Source organism: Pseudoliparis swirei, chromosome 17, assembly GCF_029220125.1.
Source record: "Pseudoliparis swirei isolate HS2019 ecotype Mariana Trench chromosome 17, NWPU_hadal_v1, whole genome shotgun sequence".
Lineage (NCBI taxonomy): Eukaryota > Metazoa > Chordata > Actinopteri > Perciformes > Liparidae > Pseudoliparis > Pseudoliparis swirei.
This window is the reverse complement of record NC_079404.1, coordinates 7054435-7074074: the sequence shown is the minus strand read 5'-3', so window position 1 is coordinate 7074074 and position 19640 is coordinate 7054435. Positions and strand designations below refer to the sequence as shown.

Genomic DNA, 19640 nt, shown 5'->3' with positions numbered 1-19640 from the left:
AGATAGCTTATACTCAGTTAGTGCGACTGTGTGTTTGCCGGAGTTCCGCTTGTGGCTCGTAGGAAGTAACGTCAGCTAGCTTAGGTTGCTAACGAGCTGGTCTATCAACAGCTGGAGGCAGGCAGCTGTTGATAGACCAGCTCGTCACATCGTGCTAACGCCGCCCAGCTCTGACAGTTTAGTTGGCTGCACGTACGCACGGATTTATACACGTCTAAAGCAGTGTACAGCTGCTATGACTTCGTAATTACTTAATATCTCACTGTTATGTCTTTTGCATCAACCTAATGAAGTTATTGCAAGGACGACACTGCGATGATATCTGTAGTAGTTCACTGAAGTGCCGTTTAATTGCTCTCTAGGTGACTGGATGAAAGGGCGGATATCAGAGGAGAGACATCTACTGGCAAGGCCCTAAGATAACTTTGCAGAGCTGTGTTCGAAGGTCCTCGCCATGGAGCTGGCTCACAGTCTGCTGCTCAATGAAGAAGCCTTGGCCCAGATAACTGAAGCAAAGAGGCCTGTCTTCATCTTCGAATGGCTACGCTTCTTGGATAAAGTGCTCGTGACTGCAAATAAGGTGACTCTTCAGATCAGATTGTGGCATTGCTTTTCTGGGGTGGGCTTCTTTTGCATCAGTTTTGTGACTTTGTTGAGCGTTCGCATGGCAGGTGGATGTGAAGGAGAAACAGAAGAAGCTGGTGGAACAGCTGGCTGGACTGATCAGCAGTGCCCCTGGACCACCAACAAGAAAACTGCTGGCCAAAAACCTTGCAACCCTCTACAGCATCGGGGACACCTTCACTGTTTTCCAGACTTTGGATAAATGCAATGAGATCATCAAAAGCAAGGATGACACGCCTGCGTACTTGCCAACAAAACTGTAAGATCCTATTTAATCGCAGCACTATGTATTGTCATTAACCACTTGTTTTGAATACAGTCAGATATTCTGCTTGATAATATACACATTTGCATTAGTATGTAATGCACTGTGTTTCAGGCAGAAGTTGTAGCCCAACTTCAAGGGTATTATCAGTTAGACCCTATGTTAATCTGCAAATGACATTTCATATTTAAAAGGGGGGGATTAAGTTTACATGAACAGATATTATGATGCGTCTCTCGGAATTGAATCACAGTGGTTGAAGCTGCATCAGTGTTGTCCAGCAGTGTTTTACTATAGATAATACTATGCTTGGAGCTTTGAGGTTACATCTAACTCATGGCATAGTTTGAATATTATCAAGAGGGGATTTGCATTTTGAATTTGAAGATATCTGGAATTAAAAGAAATGCACAGTTATGGCAGATAAATTTCAAGAGATAATCTATTTTATATGTGCATTTTAAGTTCTCATCGAATAGTGCGTTGCATTGTTTATCAGTTTAACAGTTTAATGCATTCAGTATCTTTTCTTTCAGTGCTGCTGTCGCATGTGTTGGAGCTTTTTATGAGAAGATGGGCAGGATGCTGGGAAGCTCCTTCCCAGACACCATTAATAATCTTTTTAAGGCATTAAAGAGTGCTGAGGTAGGACTTTTAAGAGTAAAATATTGGCAATTGTAATGCAATTTTCCATGTAATTATAGAAATAATGTATTTGATAAAAGTGGACACTGGAATATAGCAACATAAATAGATAGCTAAATAGATGTATTATTCAGAAACGGATGACATTTCTTTGAACCTTCCTGCTTTCCCATATTTGGTTGATGTAGTCTCAAGGCAGAGGAGAGATCCTGCTCAGTCTGCAGAAGGTGCTCCGTGGATTGGGGGGAGCTGCAGCCTCATGTCACAGAGACATCTACAAGAATGCCCGCTCTCTTCTCACAGACAGGTCCATGGCCGTACGCTGTGCTATAGCAAAGGTTGGTCTCTGAAAAATCTGTGATAAATAAATAGGTAGATAGATAGATATACACTTTATTCATCAAATCTCCACCATGTAGACCACTTAAACTGTGTCAGGCAACAGCTTGGGTCCTTGTTAACGTCCTTTCATCTGATAACATTCACATACACTGCAACAGGAAATTAACTGGGACACATTTGCAATGCCTGAACTGTGAAAGAAGATGTCCTGTTTAGAATACATTGCAACCATATATAGTACAAGATGTATGGCCCGTATATTGCAAAGATATGTATAAACTAAGCATCCAAGTTGTTGATATACATCATTAGTCTGTCTATATGAGAATACATGTGTCCTGTATGTGCATATTGTAGGCATTACTAACAAGACTCCATCTTTATATTTTCTTGCCTGATCAGTGCCTGCTGGAGCTGCAGAATGAGGCAGTATTCATGTGGACCACAGAACTGGAGAACGTGGCCACTTTGTGTTTCAAGGCCTTGGAAGGATCTAACTATGGTGTTCGTGTGGCCGTGGCCAAACTGCTGGGGACAGTCATGGCCACGGCCCTGATGCCCAAACAAGCAAGCGGTAGATTAAAGAGTTATTTGGTGTACTCCACCTTCTGCCACTTTCATGTTGAGTAGACTGACTCACCTCTTCAGTTTTTATGAGCGCAACGCTTCTTTCCTCAGTGATGCGTCAGAACGTGAAGCGGGCCACCCTGGAGGAGGTGCTGGAGCTGATGGCCACAGGCTTTCTGCGCGGGGGCTCCGGCTTCCTGAAGAGCGGAGGGGAGATGTTGAAGGGGGGAGGCTCTGTCAGCAGGGAGGTGCGAGTGGGCGTCACAGAGGTGAGGTGAATCCACAAACGCAAGAATCTGAGCCTGCATTATCTATTTCAACCACTTTACACATGGTCTTTCTTCCTATTTCCCCAGGCTTATGTCGTGTTTGTGACTACACTCGGTGGTCAATGGCTGGAGCGCAACTTTGCGACATTCCTGTCCCATGTTTTGGACCTAGTGTCTCACCCACGGGCCACGCAGACGCATGTTGAGGCTGTGTACTCGCGCCGCTGTGTTTCCTTCATGCTACGCGCCACCCTCGGGGGCTTACTCGGAGAGAAAGCACAAATTGCAGCCGGCAAAGAAATCTGCCAAGCCATCAGCAAACAGATGAGGGCTGTGGGTAAGGAGGATGGGGGGGAAATATCACGGTTCAGAGCATTACAGAGTAAGTACTCATCCATTATTATCCCTTTTTTTAATTTACCCTTCATTCAGTTTCGACAAGTCTTGCATGGTTGGCTCTTGTATAAAGAGATGTTTTTCCTTTTGTTGTGTGCTTTTCTTAGTTCTGCTTTCCTTCTTGCTTTCCGCCTCTGCTTCTTTTGGATCACTTTCCTCTTGCTTTACTTTTTGTTTTTAACCACAAGCAGCAACTTAATGTCTGTAACATTACCCATTGCCAGCTCAGCATTTGAGTTACTCATGCTTGCATTACTGCCTAGCCTCCATGGCTGTTTGCCATTCTCTTATTGCATTGCAATCCCTAAGGAGCATGACCTAACTCTTTCTTACTGTTGACATCTGGCTTACATCAGCAGAAAAACTGCATGTGCCACTAAATTCACAGACAGATTTAGTAGGAACAAGCCCCCCCCCCCCCCCCAGCAACAAGACATACAATGTGCACGTTTGTCCATCAATACGTTTTATTGATTTCAGTTACTCCAAATTTTTGTATTCTTCTCCTTTTCTGCATAATAACACATCAATCATTTTTTAAATCACCTTTTTATCTCGTTCAAAAAGGATGATTCTTACTCTGATTTGCTTTGCAACCTTTTAGACGGATGTAAACTATGTCAAACATCCAGTCTCTCGTTCATTTCGATGTTAAAACAGAATTTGAAAAGGATGTTGAGTGTCAGTGTCTCTTGAGATGTGGTCCTATGCTCTTTCCTGTCCTTGCTGCTTTCAGCTTTTCCATCCAGCTGGATCTGTGAGACTTCTTGATATTAGACTTTGTGGAATATCTTTGCTAAAAGTAACGTAAACCATTTTTCCTGGATACATGTCGGCAGTGGGACGCCCTAGAGTATGTTTCCCCACTGTCCTGAATTGTATAGTATAACATGACTGCAACAGTTCAAGAATCAGCTTTAAATCTCTTCTGAAACTCGTTTATTTTCTTTCCTTTTGTGTGATCTCTCTCGACTGTTGTCTATTTTAGTGCTGAGGATTTAAGTACTTGGTGAATTACCATCAGGCATTCTAATCAGGGATGTTTCTGATTTCAGATTAATTTAGAGTGTTTTTCTCTTTTGTCAAATGTATTCTTTAATGCAATGTAATACTGATGTGGACAAACAGTTATTTTATTACAATGCGTTTTATGTATCATGTCAGAATTCTAATAATCTTCATCAAGAATTTCTTTAATAATTCTCAAACTAAGTTGCAATTAAGTGCTGATCATCAATGCTGCACACATTATTGATTAGTAACAGGTTCGCATGGTTTTAAGGATTTTAGATCTTAATCAACATGAACGGCTTTGTCTTTTATAATGATAAACCAATCTTGTTTGTTTTTTCTTCCTCTGCCTCTTGTTTTTTTAGAGGCAGTTGTGAATGACATCAGTGGAGAGAACAAGGGAGGGACAGCCGATGTCTCTGCCAGTCAGCATGTCATGGTGTGTGCCCTAAAAGAGCTGGGCAGTCTGGTTCAGAGCTTGAGCGCTACAGCCTCTCCACTCATTCAGGAGCCTTCTATAGGTAAGACAGACAACATATGAAATAGGATTGTGTTTCGGTGCTCTATAAACTGGGATTACGTGGAGGATAATACTCCTCACTGACGTGAAGATGTACTTACTTAGCCAACTCGTATGCATTTGGCCAGCATCTTCTCTAACTTTGGTTATGTGTTACATTAACATCATGTTACTCTTTGCCAGGACTCCTTGAAACTGTAACTTCAGTGCTGCTTCACCCCAGCATGGCGGCGCGTTTGGCCGCTGCATGGTGTTTGCGCTGTGTTGCCGTGGCGCTGCCCTATCAATTGACCCCGCTGCTGGACCGCTGTGCGGAGAGAATCAACAACCTGAAGAGTTCACCTGAGGCTGTGAGCGGCTACAGCTTTGCGATGGCTGCACTGCTGGGAGGCGTAAACCAGTGTCCACTGGGTATCCCCCACTCCAAGGGCAAGGTGTGTAGCCCTGATTGGCTTTCTGTACCAGCCTTATCGATTGCCTGATGAAGATGTAAGGGTTATCTGGGTTCTCTTCTTGTAGTTGGTGGTGAGTATAGCCGAAGACCTCCTGAGGACGGCTGCTCAGAATAGTCGACTGTCCCTGCAGCGGACACAGGCAGGATGGCTGCTGCTGGGTGCCCTCATGACACTGGGTGAGCCTCGCAGACAACTCTCTTAGTTCTAGCCTCGATTGGTCAACAATACCATCTCCCTCTCTTGCTGACGACGTTACCACCGCATTGTATTTTTGCCCAGGTCCTTCCCTCGTGCGCTATCACCTTCCCAAGATGCTACTGCTGTGGCGGAACGTGTTTCCTCGCTCCCAGAAGGAGCTGGAGGCAGAAAAGGCCAGAGGAGACGCCTTCACCTGGCAGGTCACTCTGGAGGGCCGAGCTGGAGCACTGTGTGGTAAAGCAACGCACCGCTCACGTACTCTGTAATGTTAGAAGGCACCGTTCTGACCAACACGCCTGCTCCTTTTTCTTCTGAAGCCATGCGTAGCTTTGTGGCCCACTGCCCCGAGCTGCTTACCGAAGATGTGATCCGCAGACTGATGACACCCATTGAATGTGCCATGACCATGATGTCTCAGTGAGTGTGATGCTTTTCAGGATGATTGTTGTCTTTGTTGCAGGTTTTTCTGGAAACACAAAGTTTAATAAATGTTCCAGATTATATATATAATGCTTGTAATGCTTGTTCCAGCATTCCTGCCATCATTAAGGTCCATGGTGCTCACCTGAAAGCAAGTGCAGCGATGGTGAGGCTGCGGTTGTATGACATCCTGGCTCTATTGCCTCCCAAGACCTATGAAGGTAACAGTCACTTCTGTATTATTACTTTTTTTATCGATGTTAATCACAGTTCTGGAAGGTTTTTTATGAAACAGTTTATTTTTGTGTGCAGGCAGCTTCAACGCCCTCCTGAGGGAGCTGGTGGCAGAGTTCACTTTGACTGACAACTCGGCCAACACTACCACCTCGTTGCTGCGCTCTCTGTGCCACTATGACGACAGTGTGCTCATGGGCTCATGGCTACAGGAGACTGACCACAAATGCATAGAGGATCAGGTGAGTAGAATCAGCAATGACATAATGAATCCAAGTACTACTAAATGTTATAAGAATAAAGGGATTCTACTGTGTGGTCGTTCCTCAACAGCTGCAGCCCAACAGCGCGTCTGGCAGCGGAGCTCTGGAGCACGACCCTTCCTCAATCTACCTGCGTGTTCCTGTTGGTGAAGCCATCCCAGGGCCTCTCCCTTTGGGTGTGTCTGTCATTGACGCTTCAGTGGCTCTGTTCGGTGTGGTTTTTCCCCATGTCTCCTCCAAACACAGGTGAGGAGTCTAATTGTTGCCGCGGACATATGGACATGTTTGCAGCACGTCAACATTTTGCATCTTATCGTTTTGTGATGTGTTGTTTCTCTTGTTGGTTTACGGTGTATTTATATTCACTGTTGACTTGTTGTAAAGCTCTTGTGACTGCTTGTTTGTAATATATTCTACCCTAATTGTATGATTCAGGCTGCAGATGCTGGACCACTTTGCAGAGTGCATAAAGCAGGCAAAAGGAGTTCGACAGCAGGCAGTCCAGCTGAACATCTTCACTGCAGTGCTGAGTGCCCTCAAGGTGAGATAACTTGTTTCATATCCTCCTAAGATAGGAAGATCTTATTTCATAATTCAGGTAATGTATATAATGGTAAATAATTAATCTCCTCCTGACCGAAGGGTCTGGCTGAGAACAAGAGTACTTTGGGCCCTGAGGAGGTGCGTAAGTCGGCTCTGGCCCTGGTAATGGGAGCGCTGGACAATCCCAACCCCATCCTGCGCTGTGCTGCTGGAGAGGCTCTGGGCAGGATGGCTCAGGTGGTTGGGGAGGCTACCTTCATCGCCAGAATGGCACAGACCAGCTTTGATAAGTACGCATTTCATATATGTATTGTCTGTGTTTTCGTTATTCTTATGTCTCTTTTCTATTATTCTCTATTTTAAGATTACGGGAGACATGGTCAGCAAACTGCCGTTAGAATCAGTTACAGAGAGAAAAACACAGTCAAGAAGTCAAGAATGATTTCGGAAAGATACAAACTTATGTCTTTTATTATCCTTCTAATCTATCTTGATCTGAATCTAGCTGACATCTCTATCCTTTTGAACATGTGATCCATATCTCTTTCCCTCTATTTCCAGACTGAAGTCTGCCCGTGATGTAGTATCAAGGACGGGCCATTCCCTGGCTCTTGGCTGTCTGCATCGATATGTAGGAGGGATTGGCTCAGGCCAGCACTTAAAAACCAGTGTCAGCATCCTTTTGGCTCTGGCCCAGGACGGGTCCTCTCATGAGGTCCAGGTACAGTGAATTACGCAGGAGGAATGAATTTTAAGATTCACCCACAGTTGATAGAAAATAGGAATATTGGTGGGTTGTCTTTTTTTATGAGTTTTTTTCATCCAAACTGGACTATTATAGTTTGGTTTACCTTGAAGAACGTGTGTTGTTTTTTCTAAAGTGTTGCTAAATGGTCCCATTTTCATTACAAACAATTATTTGTGCTTTATAAATTATACCATTCAGATATTCTCCATAATTCTTTTTTTCTCATCAGACATGGGCTCTGCATTCTCTGGCTCTGATTGTGGATTCTAGTGGCCCCATGTACAGAGGCTATGTGGAGCCTACGCTGTCCCTGGTGCTCACCCTGCTCCTCACTGTGCCACCGTCTCACACAGAGGTGCACCAGTGTTTGGGCCGCTGCCTTGGAGCTCTCATCACCACTGTGGGACCAGAATTACAGGGTAAGAATCACAAACCTCTTGTATGACTGACTTTCTACACTTAATAATATTCCCATAATATCTCCCTCCCTGGCCAGCAGGTGGCAGTGTAATCACACTAACAGCTTGTGAAGTAGACTTGAAGACATACTGTGTCTTATATAACTGTAAAAAATGCTGATTCTTTTTGTCTCTCGTTCTAATCTGTGTCTTTGGTTTTGCTAGGCAATGCGGCCACTATCTCCACCATCCGCTCGTCCTGCCTGGTTGGTTGTGCCATAATGCAGGACCACTCCGATTCCCTTGTGCAGGCAGCTGCCATCTCATGTCTGCAGCAGCTGCACATGTTCGCTCCACGCCATGTCAACCTGTCCAGCCTGGTGCCCTGTCTCTGTGTAAGACACAATGAGACAGACTGAGGTCCAGACTGTTGTGTAGTTTGTCTTAATCATAATCATAATTTGCTGCTGTACATTGGGGTCCCTGCAGGTGCACCTATGCAGCTCTCACCTGCTGCTGCGCCGTGCTGCCGTGGCCTGCCTGAGACAGCTCGCTCAGAGAGAGGCTGCAGAGGTCTGCGAGTATGCCATGAGTCTGGCGAAGAGAGCAGGACACAACACTGCAGTCAGTGAGTACAAATTGGGAACCGAACAAGAGCATTCTGTTTAGTTAATATAGTTAAGAGAGACACTTTGACTCTTACTGTGTTGACTCTGTCACTGGTTTAGATCTGAACATCACTGAAACTGGGCTGGAGGGGGTTTTGTTCGGCATGCTGGATCGGGAGACGGACAGGAAGCTGTGCTCTGATATCCATGATACACTGGGACACATGCTGTCGTCTCTTGCTGTTGAAAAGCTTTCTCATTGGCTGAAACTCTGCAAGGATGTCCTGGCAGCAACTACAGGTACATCTTTAGGATTTAAAAATGAAGGCGAGAACACAAAACAAAGCATCACACCGAAGTCAAGGCAGGTTTAACCTACAAACCCAAGATCAGTTTAAATGTTTTGTCACTTTTCTTTTAAATCCTCGTGTCATGAATGTGTCCATGTCCTCTTTCAGATGTAGGAGCACCTGTTGTAGTCGAGGTGGAAAGGGATGAGGAAGACTCGGAGAAAAAAGACGAGATGGACGATGACAGCATGTTCACAGGCCTGGGTGAAGATGACAAGCCCAAGCCGTCTGTGGCGCCGCGCTGGGTGACTCGGGTATTTGCCGCAGACTGCTTGTGCCGCATCATCCTGCTGTGTGAGAATGACAAAGCACACTTTGACCTGGCAGCTGCCCGCTCTGCACAAGCCAAGAACCCCAAAGGTACGTTCACCACGCTGCCTGAACAGAGCAGCTCAGAGTTCACCTCAAGGCCTTGAGATTGATTTATGCCACCTGCGATCTGCGTCTGTGTTTCAGATTGATTTTTTAAAGTCAGATACCAATATTAAAACTGTTGCTTACAATAATCATATTTTCTACAAACCAATAATCCAGCTGTTCTTTTTATTGCAGATTGTTATTTGATTTTTATATCTTTTTGTGAAGGTTTTTGTGTCAGCTGTTAAATAAAGTTCATTCATATACTATTCTGTAAATATGGAACATAGCTAGAGACGAGTAAGCAAAAGTGGGACGGCTTTTCTTTTTCTGCTGGTATTTATACAAGCTCCTCTGAAATAAGGCAACCTTCTACAGACCATACAGTAATGGCACAGTGGAGTGGTTTTGCAGCTCTGGAAGCATCTAAGCCAAATTTAGTAGCTGAGAGGATGATTGGTGTATCCAACTAATCCTTTGAAAGGTGCATTTCAGCTGAAACTCAATTAAATACCAGCCTCAAGGTCAATATCTGGCTTTTTTGAGTCAACCTTCAAAAAACTGTTTTGTTGTGTCCTTTTGTATTGAATCTTCAATTAATTCTCAGGAAAAAGCAAACACAAAGACATTGGAGGAAGCAACATTTCTACTTTCTTGCTGACGGGCAACCCATCATCAAAGAATACAAAAAGTACTTATTAAACAATGTCTGGCAAAGGTTGATATTAACATAAATCTGTTATATATTCTATTTTCTGATTGCTTGATTTGGCTACTCACTGAGGTCACATTCCTTACAATGATTTAAATTTAGTTTCTATTCTTCACTCGATCCTTGTTGTCCCTCTAGGAGATCAGTTGGTGCTCCATTTGTCTGACCTCATCCGCATGGCCTTCATGGCGGCCACAGACCACAGTAACCAGCTGAGGATGGCCGGTCTGCAGGCCCTGGAGGACATCATTAAAAAGTTTGCGTCTGTACCAGAGCCCGAGTTCCCAGGGCACGTTATCCTGGAACAGTACCAGGCCAATGTGAGTCTGAAACACAAGTCCCAAATTGATAATGACACGACAAATGTGAAACAAAATTGAAAAAGTGAACATTGTACCAATCATGTGTAGGTCGGAGCTGCCCTCAGACCTGCATTTTCACCTGATACACCGTCTGACATAACGGCCAAGGCCTGCCAGGTAAGAAACGTTGCTTTGTAAAACAAACGGGTAGAAGAATCTTTATAGCTGTAAACTATTTTACTCAATAGAAATATTTAACGGATCCACTGAAGAAATGCAGCGATGCACTAAACCTGTTTGCACTGTAACATTCATTCTCATGAGCAGCCCGTAAATAAATGAATATATGTATTTCGATGGTTCTTCTACAATGTCAGTTCTTTGCCACTGCACAGTGACTCATCCTTCCCTCAGAAACCAGCAGCATTTTCTGCCTTCATGTTCAACTTATTTGACTGATGTGAAGAATGAATGACAGTGGAAACTAACAAACATGTCAGCAGTATAATTAAAAACCCTTCTCTCTTTGACATTTCTATCTGTATCTCTGGATTCAGGGTTTGTGGTCTCAGACTTTTTCTGTTCCTGATTTCAGGGTTTCTCTTTTCTAACTGTAAAGATTAACTTGGAATAACATAGAAAACAAAATATAGACACATAATACCTTGCACCACCCTAAGGTGGTAACATTACCGAGAAAGAATTGCGGTTGTAGTTTAAATAGGTCAAATCGGTGGCTCACTCAGTACATTTGCGTTTAACTCATTTGTAGCTCTCCTTCTCCTGCGTGTCATAGTTCTCTTCAGAATGATGTAATCTTATATTGTCTGCTCCACTTGTCTTCCCTATTCATTAATAACGGCTCTTTGACACCTCCAACCCGTTATAATCCACCTTGAACTGTGTATGTAATGCAGGTTTTTAATTGATCTCCTGAGTTGTAAGGCTGTGGGTGCTGAAATGGTAAATTTGTTTTCTAATGTTTTACTTTGACCCCTCTGTGACCACAGGTGTGTAGTACGTGGATTGGAAGTGGCGTCGTCAGTGACCTCAATGACCTGCGGCGAGTCCACAACCTGCTTGTGTCGTCGCTGGACAAGGTGCAGGCTGGGAAAGGCTCATCCAGTCAGCTGTACAGTGAGAGTGCCACCACGATGGAGAAACTGGCTGTGCTGAAGGCGTGGGCAGAGGTGAGACTGAAGACCTGTCACGTACTTGTTATATCAGAGATGATGTACATATGGCTGACTTAACACACTGACTTTCTTTCTCAGGTGTATGTGGTGGCAATGAAGATCAAGAAAGACGCAGAGTCTAAGCCTGCCAAACCAGTCCCAAGTGGAGACGACGAAGAGGATGAGGATGATATGGGCACCAATGTGCTTCCACCCGACAGCCTCATCACTTTGGTGCAGCCGGAGCTGCCCGCGCTGAGCCGCCTGTGGCTGGCCATGCTGCGAGACTACGCTCTGCTCACTCTGCCGGCTGAGTTTTCCAGTCAGCTGCCCCCTGACGGTACAAGACCGATTCTTCTTTTACCAAGAGCTAATTTCTATCAAATCTATTCCTATTCATAGACACCTGTACATTAAAATGTAGACTTGCAGTCTTTCTGATAGTACATGGATATTTAGCCAACTTCAAGCCTTTGAGTTCTTTGCGATTTTGTTCTCTAGTGAGCAAAAAACGATGTTATCTGCAAAGTGTCTGATGAAATGTCAACAATAACACAATACTATCATATTGTTATATCGCTGTTTGATGGGATACGATGCTCCAGCACATTGTTGGAGATATAATGGGAACCTTGTTTTTATATTAGTATTTGTCATTTGTTTACTAAAGAGTGACATGTAATGAATAGTTCAGGTGGCCATCACAGAAATATACAATTTAGGTACATATATTTGAATATGGTATATTTGTAAATGATTCCAATGGCGTTTCAAAGTAATATGGTCAAACCAAAAGTAATTTCCCGTTGTTGTTTGTCCATGTTCAGGTGGAGCGTTTTATACTCCAGAGACTATAGACACAGCAAGGATCCACTATCGCAGTTCGTGGGCCCCCGTCCTGCATGCTGTGGCCCTGTGGCTGAGCAGCACCGGGTTCGGAACTGGGGAAGAGAAAGAAGAGGTCCCCTCATCTCTCTCCAGGGCTCCTGCCATCCCTCAAGCACCCTCCCCCACCACAAAGACCTTTGAGGAGTCGGTCAAAGACAGGATGCATCTCATGTTGGGTAAAGAGACGCAGCATGTGTGGCGTATAATACTCATGTTACTGTGTTTTTACCCTTAATTTAGGGATTCTGCGAAAAATCCTGAACACTTGTTGTTTACCTCGCAGCCACGGATCCACCGCACATCTGCAGACAGCTACCGGGAGGCTAGAAAATGAGAACGGTATGAACTCACCCGAAGTGCATTTCTGTGTTCTATCTCTCAGGTGTCAGTATAGAGTTTCTTTGCTTCCCCCGGCCCGAGGAGCCCATGGAGAACGTGATGTCCTGCCTGCACGCCCTATTCACTCTGCTAGAATCTCCAAGTGCTAAGATCCATATCGCAGAGGACCAGGTAAAGACACACGTTTTAGTCATCACAGGAAGAGAGAGATGGTTGAAGATTTGTATCACTTTCCTAGAATTTTAATGACATTTTGTTTTTTAAATATATTCTGATTTACACATTCAGTGTGATATTTGATTTAATGTATAGTGTCGAGATGAATATTCCAACCGTGTGATACAATTTGTATCAAAAATTTGGAAAACATTATTTGTAATTTGCAAATAAAATGCAGTCGTAAAACCCTGTCGTGTGTTCCCAGAAATTCAAGAACTGCATAAACCCAAATTAAAAGTACAATATGAGAGAGAGGGCATTGTATGCATGGCCTCCGTTGTTTCGAACTTGCATTAGATATGTTATTGGTTTAGTTCAAGTGATATATTTACCAGTGGCTAAATGATCACCACCTGAGTGCAAATATGTGGTGAATACCGCAGGACCACGTGATATTTACTGGCTTTATGAGATGACAAGGATCGCTCCAATGCGCCATTAAACAATTAACTGGCCACACAATAGATAATGGAATACTTAGAGCTTCAAAGGATACACATATTGTGGACTAAAAATTCAGAAAAAGGCAGGCTGTATTTCTCGGCTATATTTGTTGGAGCCTCTGAATCGGGACAGAGGTCTTTGTCGACTCTATGGCGTTGTTAAATTGGGACACAGCATGTGTCTCTCCTGCTGCCACACAGTCATTACAACCTCCTGTCTGTCAGAGGCTAGAAGCACATACCATCTCTGTGTGCGTGGTATTAGTGAAGATTTTCTGTTCTTTGAATAGCAACACAGGATTATTTGAAGTGTTTGAAAATGGTTTAATTGGGATTAAAACATTTTGAGAAACTGTGTATTAAATAATGTATTACTCTGATCAAACTACTTATGTACTGGTTGGCAATGAGCCAAGATGGGTTGGGCATTATGAACATTAATGGTCACACTCCCGATGTTTCACAGGGACATTACCGTAAATGTTATTTCTCTTGTAGCTGTTGGCAGTGGAGCTGCTGAACGTGCTCCACAGGCTGCTGCTGACCCGGGACCCTCCTGCTGTACAGCTGCAGGTCACTGCTGTGGTACAGGAGACCATCAGGGCTGCACAGGACCATCTGCAGCGACAGAAAGCCAGCAAGGGTCAGGAACTAACAGTCTAGATGCTCTGCCTGGTCTCTGTACATTATACTTAAAACACTGTTATATTCTGAGAACGCAAAACTCACCGTGCTGTGAAGGACAACTGCACAGAAGAGTGCATTAACTTTTTAAGTCTGTTAAATTTTATTTTCGAAGTTAAGCCGTTTCACATTGTGTGACTGGTTGAGTGATCTAGGTCACTCTGTTATTTTGGTCAGGCAAAGAGGAAGTAGGCGAGAAAGACTCTCAGCCCAGCCTCGGGGAAGGAGGAGACACAGGGGAGCTCGTACCCGGCAAGTCTCTGGTGTTTGCAGCCATGGAGCTGCTCGTGTTCGTCCTGGTGCGCCACTTGCCACAGCTTAATGCGCGCGTGAAGGAGTCCCCCAGCCATGTGCCACTCAGGCCTCAGCGACTACCTGAAGAAAGTGCACGCCTGGTGGCAAACACAGTCTCCATCCTGGCGGAACTGCCCTCTCTATGCTCTCCTGCCGGTGAGAACTGAAGCAACCTGCAACAACACATACACTCACACCCACTATGCAAAATGTGAAAAAGACTCACGGGACACATTGAGAGCAAATCTCTGTTCCAACTCGGATGTTTGATTTAGAATGATTCACCTGCTTGGCCTTCATTGTTGAGGTTTGTGGATGCTATTGATGAACGAAACTCTTAAACTCAAGCTGACAAGGCTGTCTTCCGCTATGATCTATTTTTTCCTTTCAACGAAAGTATTAGCTTTATGCATTTGTGGGAGATTAAGAGTACGTATGAATATAATTAGCATAGCAATGAGGAGTTTGCTATGAAATGCCCATTTCTCACAGTTTCTTTTCACCTTGACAGGAAGCATGACCATCCTTCCCACCGTGCTCTTCCTAATCACGGGGGTGCTGAGGGAAGCTGCAGTTAAGACTCCTGACAACTCCGTGCCTGTGACTGTGTCAGCCGCCCTGCAGGGCATCAAGACCATCATCACCTCCCCACTGGCCCGGGTGGAGAGCATGCAGACACAGTGGACCGGCCTTGTGAGGAGCAGCCTGGCGTCTGTACTCGAACACTCGCAGCCAGGCAAGCAAATGAGAGCCCATGTTTGTCCCTTCTAGGGACATTGTGACATCATGACTCATTGACGATTTGCATGCTTGTTTGTGTATTTCTGTAGATGAGTCCAGGCCTGACATGGATCAGGTCAGTATGTTAACAGCAATCACACTCTTCCTGCTGTCGGCCAGCAATGAACTGGTCGGAGTAACCGTCCTGCAGAAAGGCTGCATGGACCGCTTCCGAAATGCCCTCAACTCTAGTGATCCCTGGGTAAGCACCGATGTATACAAACACAGCTGAGGGATGATACGAATCTCAACATGGACACTTTCTGAATGCCTGATCAAAAGCTGTATTGCAGATGTGTGTAGCCAAGTTAATTGAGTGATTTCATTTTTTTTTGCCGCAGGTCCAGGCACGGTGTTACCAGCTGCTGTTGTCAGTGTTTCAGCACTCCAGCCGCGCGCTGTCGACTCCGTACATCCACGCTCTGGCTCCAGTCATGGTGGAGAAGCTGAAGGCAGTGGAGCGCAGTCGGCCAGGGACTGCTGCTGAGCTGCAGGCTGTGCAGGAGGGCATCAGGGTCCTAGAGAATCTAGTCGGCATGGGTGAAGAGCAGAACCGTAAGTATGCTTCCGCCTAATGGACCAATATAGGGGTGTATTTGTCCCATTAAAGTGTTCAGCTCAGTGCCTTTTGGATGTGTGCTGTCAAAGAGAAGCGCAATAAAGCATTACATGTTATATTTAGAATCTCTTCTATGGTTTCCTGTCAGTGTAACTATTGATTTCAACATCATGTGGTATTAGATATTCTATATCATGTATTCAGATGATACATTTTGTTTTGTGTTTCCCCAAGTAAAGCAAACTACAGTGCGTACTTTAAGAAAACTTGATTGATTTCCTATTTGTGTTTTATTTAGGAATGTATATGTAAGTAATGTATGACATGGTCACCACTACAGAACATTTCCATTACAAAATGACCTGAAGATTATCATTGATTAATCTCTTGGCCTAAAAAATGAAAGAAAAACCGTACAAAGATATCCATGACAGTTTTACATGAGCGCATGGTAACGTCTTCAGAAGTCTTGTTTTGGCTGACTAACAATGTTGGATGCCGTAATAAAAGAAAAATCAACAAAGAAAAAGAGCTAATCATCACAATGGAGTATTCCATTTATTCGTGGTCTCACTTCCTTGAGTGTTCGGTGCAGTTTAAACTTTCCAGTTTGGCTGTTGGTGATGATCTTTTTTAATATCTCACTTTTATGATTTGTTTAACAGGGGTGCAGTTGCTGGCTCTGCTTGTACCAACTCTTATCTCCTACCTTTTGGATGAGAATGCCATCGCCTCTGCGCCCCAAGTCTCCAGAGCCCTGCATGATTTTGCCCTTCAGAACTTAATGCGGATTGGCCCCCTCTATCCAGCGGCCTTCAAGATAGTAATTGGTGCAGCACCTGAGCTTAAAATCCGTTTGGAATCTGCCATTCGGGCCAACCAGGCCAGCAACAGAGCCAAAGCTGCAGCCAAGCTAGCTCAGCCGACGGTGCAAGCTGCACCAACCATCAAACTCAAGACGAGCTTCTTCTGAAGTCCCGAAATGAACTGTAAACAGCCTAAATTAAGATTTTCTCTTTATGTTTGTTTTGTCGTCTGTCAACCGATTTCCACATTCCGTCATGTTTGTATCCGCTACAGTTTCTTACGCGTATTTATTTATTCGACATGTCATTGTTGATTTTGATGGGGGAGAACTCTTCTTGAAGTCAAGAAGGAAATTATGTAAATATCATTAAAAGGCATTTGAATGTTCACTTAAAATTACAAAAAAACTCACTTTAAGATCCCTAGGACATTTTGAGTGTGTGAATGTATCATTTGTGGATATGATGCACATTCATGAAGGGACACTATTTACATATTTGTTCCTGATCGTGTCCTTTTTGTCTGGTCATCATCCCTGTCTATCCAGAAGTTAATGCTAACTGTGCCATTTTTCTCTGATTTTGCATCATCATAATCATGGCAGGTATTTGTTCTTTTGATTCCAATCATGCATGTGTGCGACATGGAGATGGTTTAGTACATGCCCTTGGCCTCTGCTGATTGTTACTGATTGATGTTTTTGTTGTTCTTTTTTGTTTCTTTGTTTGAAGGGGTGTTTTTTTTAACTGTATTTATGTTGCAAACATTTATTTTGATCATCATTTTGAGCACAGAAGGAGATGTCATTAGAGCTCATTGACTATTAAATGCGTTATGCTTTTACAATTATATTTGAATGGAAAATGGAATTTTAACAGTGTATTGTTCTGCTGATAAATGAGCAGGTACTACATGTAAACAGACTGTTGTAGTGCTTGTAATCGATTTGTGTATCCATGTCAGTCTATTTGCTGATATAATACATGTAGAATGGTCCGATGTAACAGTCCACCTCCATTTCTTGTGAATGTGAATAAAGTTGCTTTGACCTCTGTATGTTGTTGACATTATAGCCGAGACGTTTTGGAATAACTACTGATGCAGGATCTGTAACAAAGTATACAAGATTTTACATATCTAAAATAAAAAAGGAGAATGTTCCTCCGGTGAGTTGGGGTAAATGAATCGAGCGCCCCCAACCACCAAGATGTGGGCGTGATCTTCGCTGCTGACGTCATTCTATGACAGCTAGCTGTCAGAAAGTGAGTTCATTCCCTCGAGCCGAGGAAACGGAGCAGGCGACAGGCTTTTGCTCTTCCGTTGATATCTAGCGCCACAAATCTGCGAGACAACGGACAGACCTTTACACCGAGCCCGGCCATGGACGAGCAGGCGGGGCCCGGCGTGTTCTTCAACAACAACAACAACTCCGTTTTAACCGGCGGTGGGAAGGAACCGCTGCCCGATGGCGACGCCGGGGAGGCGGCTCGAGCGCAGTACAGTATCCCGGGGATCCTGCACTTCCTGCAGCACGAATGGGCCCGTTTCGAAGTGGAGCGAGCACAATGGGAGGTGGAGCGGGCCGAATTACAGGTGAAAAGCACCACATTGTACACACATACGGTCTCATATTCGTGGCACCAGCGGGACAGAGAGTTTCTTCTTTCTGGTTTATCGGGTTGAGTTTCTGTTTGATTGTTCTGGTTACTATGCTAGCTTGTTAGCTTTAGCAGAGAAGCTAAAGGAGCTGCAGCACCCCCACACACCAGCCCCATTGCACGACGACTGTTTGCGACCTCTTCACTGTGATTGAAACCACCACTTGCTAGGTTGGGGACGTCGAGGACAGTTGTTGGGAGTAACGTTAGGCTATCGGATACAAGGGGGGAGCTAACTAATAGCTAGATGTACCTGCAAAGTACTGAATGTGTAACGTTAGTGATAACACATGCCTACCTATAGCTGAACGTATTGCACCCCGCCTTGGTTTGTATTGCATTTGACCTTTTTAAGCCGAGAAAAGGAAAGAAAAAAACGACGTGTGCAAAAGGCAGTATCTGTCTGAAGTGATCTGGCCTCTTGAGAGCTGTCAGCACACGCACACACAGCTTACAATGAAATATAAAATGATGTCATGTCTTTTGATAAAGGCCACGGTGCTTTTAATAGTACATTGTGACCCTTACTCTATGGTCACGCCACTCAATTATTCAGTTATATCCAAGATAAAAGAAGGCTGTCGATTATCTATTTTTTCTGCTGTGAACCAGACAAGTGAGACATAAACAGGGACGATTAATGTTTAGTTTGCTTTAACAAGAAGAAAATGTCTTGCGAATACCAAAATTCCCTCTGCACTCTTAGTTGTGTGGTGTTTTCTTCTCCGACTACACTTCCAACTTCTTCTTTTTCCTTGTTTGATTCCACTGTTTGTTTACAGTATGCTGTAACAGCAATCTTAACATATTATTGGCTGGCAGTAATGTTTACAATATGTTCTATAACTGAAAATCAACACCACCCTACATGATTGACTTTTTAGACTTTATGTATCTACAGTTGGGGAACATGACTTTTGACACCATGAGTCACCATTCCTATCGAGCATTTGAGAAGACATTGTTGAAGCTTTTTATTGTTTACGTTCAGTCTCTGTGTCCAACTTTTGTTTGGAAGAAACGTTTGTTTTTCTTTTTCCGTTCCATCATTTTGACCTAGTTGTGATGGAGCCAACACTGTCTTTTTTGGCAGCAGACAGAATGACCTCGCCTAACAAAGAGACGAGAGGGAGACACCGCTTTGTTTTCATATCGGTGACGTACACCCTGCCTAGTGGATCAGGGGTTTGACTCATCTGGCATGTGTATCGAGCTTCCTGTCTGCTGCCATGAAGCAAGCTTTTCAGCCAAGCAGCAGCAACTGCGGCAAAGCGCAGAGAGGTTGCTTAATGGTTTATTGGGTGGTTTGTTTGTGGCGGCAAAGCGGTGCGCGCTCAATTTGAGTTCTTGTTTTTGTACCACCTTAAATATGAGGCTGGGTAATGTTTTTGAACATGATTTAACCTGCAGTGTTCAATATAACTTCTGGCTTAATTGCAATTTGACTCTAATCTCTGTCAAACAATACTTATCTGAATAGATTTTTTGAAGAATGAATTCTCTATTTCGTCATCTGTGATCAGCTACTGTGGTCTCTCTTCTGTAACCTTGTTGTGTCCTTGAGAGA

General features: G+C 44.0%; 2 protein-coding genes across 4 annotated transcripts in view; both read left to right on the top strand.

Moving 5' to 3' along the window:
• Positions 1-362: 362 nt before the first annotated feature.
• Positions 363-17469, top strand: heatr5b (HEAT repeat containing 5B). 2 transcript variants are annotated; one of them, XM_056435380.1, is made up of 36 exons: positions 363-580; positions 672-883; positions 1426-1534; positions 1723-1872; positions 2279-2450; positions 2555-2712; positions 2800-3049; positions 4485-4640; positions 4823-5073; positions 5159-5270; positions 5374-5526; positions 5610-5709; positions 5824-5933; positions 6025-6188; positions 6280-6455; positions 6645-6750; positions 6852-7042; positions 7314-7473; positions 7730-7919; positions 8124-8293; positions 8388-8526; positions 8627-8806; positions 8965-9216; positions 9821-9904; positions 10064-10245; positions 10336-10404; positions 11238-11417; positions 11502-11742; positions 12230-12466; positions 12673-12800; positions 13790-13934; positions 14153-14425; positions 14781-15005; positions 15100-15251; positions 15391-15604; positions 16274-17469. In XM_056435380.1, exons 1-36 carry the CDS (start codon positions 455-457, stop codon positions 16579-16581), a joined length of 6225 nt encoding a protein of 2074 aa, XP_056291355.1. In that variant the 5' UTR covers positions 363-454; the 3' UTR covers positions 16582-17469. The 2 variants fall into 2 exon arrangements, with proteins under 2 accessions (XP_056291355.1, XP_056291354.1); XM_056435379.1 differs by having other exon boundaries at positions 2800-3094.
• A 244-nt stretch (positions 17470-17713) lies between these two features.
• Positions 17714-19640, top strand: part of LOC130207119 (striatin-like) — a 28824-nt gene continuing 26897 nt past the window's right edge. For both annotated transcript variants that reach the window (XM_056435573.1, XM_056435572.1), the window contains exon 1: positions 17714-18008. In XM_056435573.1, coding sequence (XP_056291548.1) covers positions 17796-18008 — 213 coding nt within the window. In that variant the 5' untranslated portion in view covers positions 17714-17795. The remainder of the gene's footprint in view (positions 18009-19640) is intronic.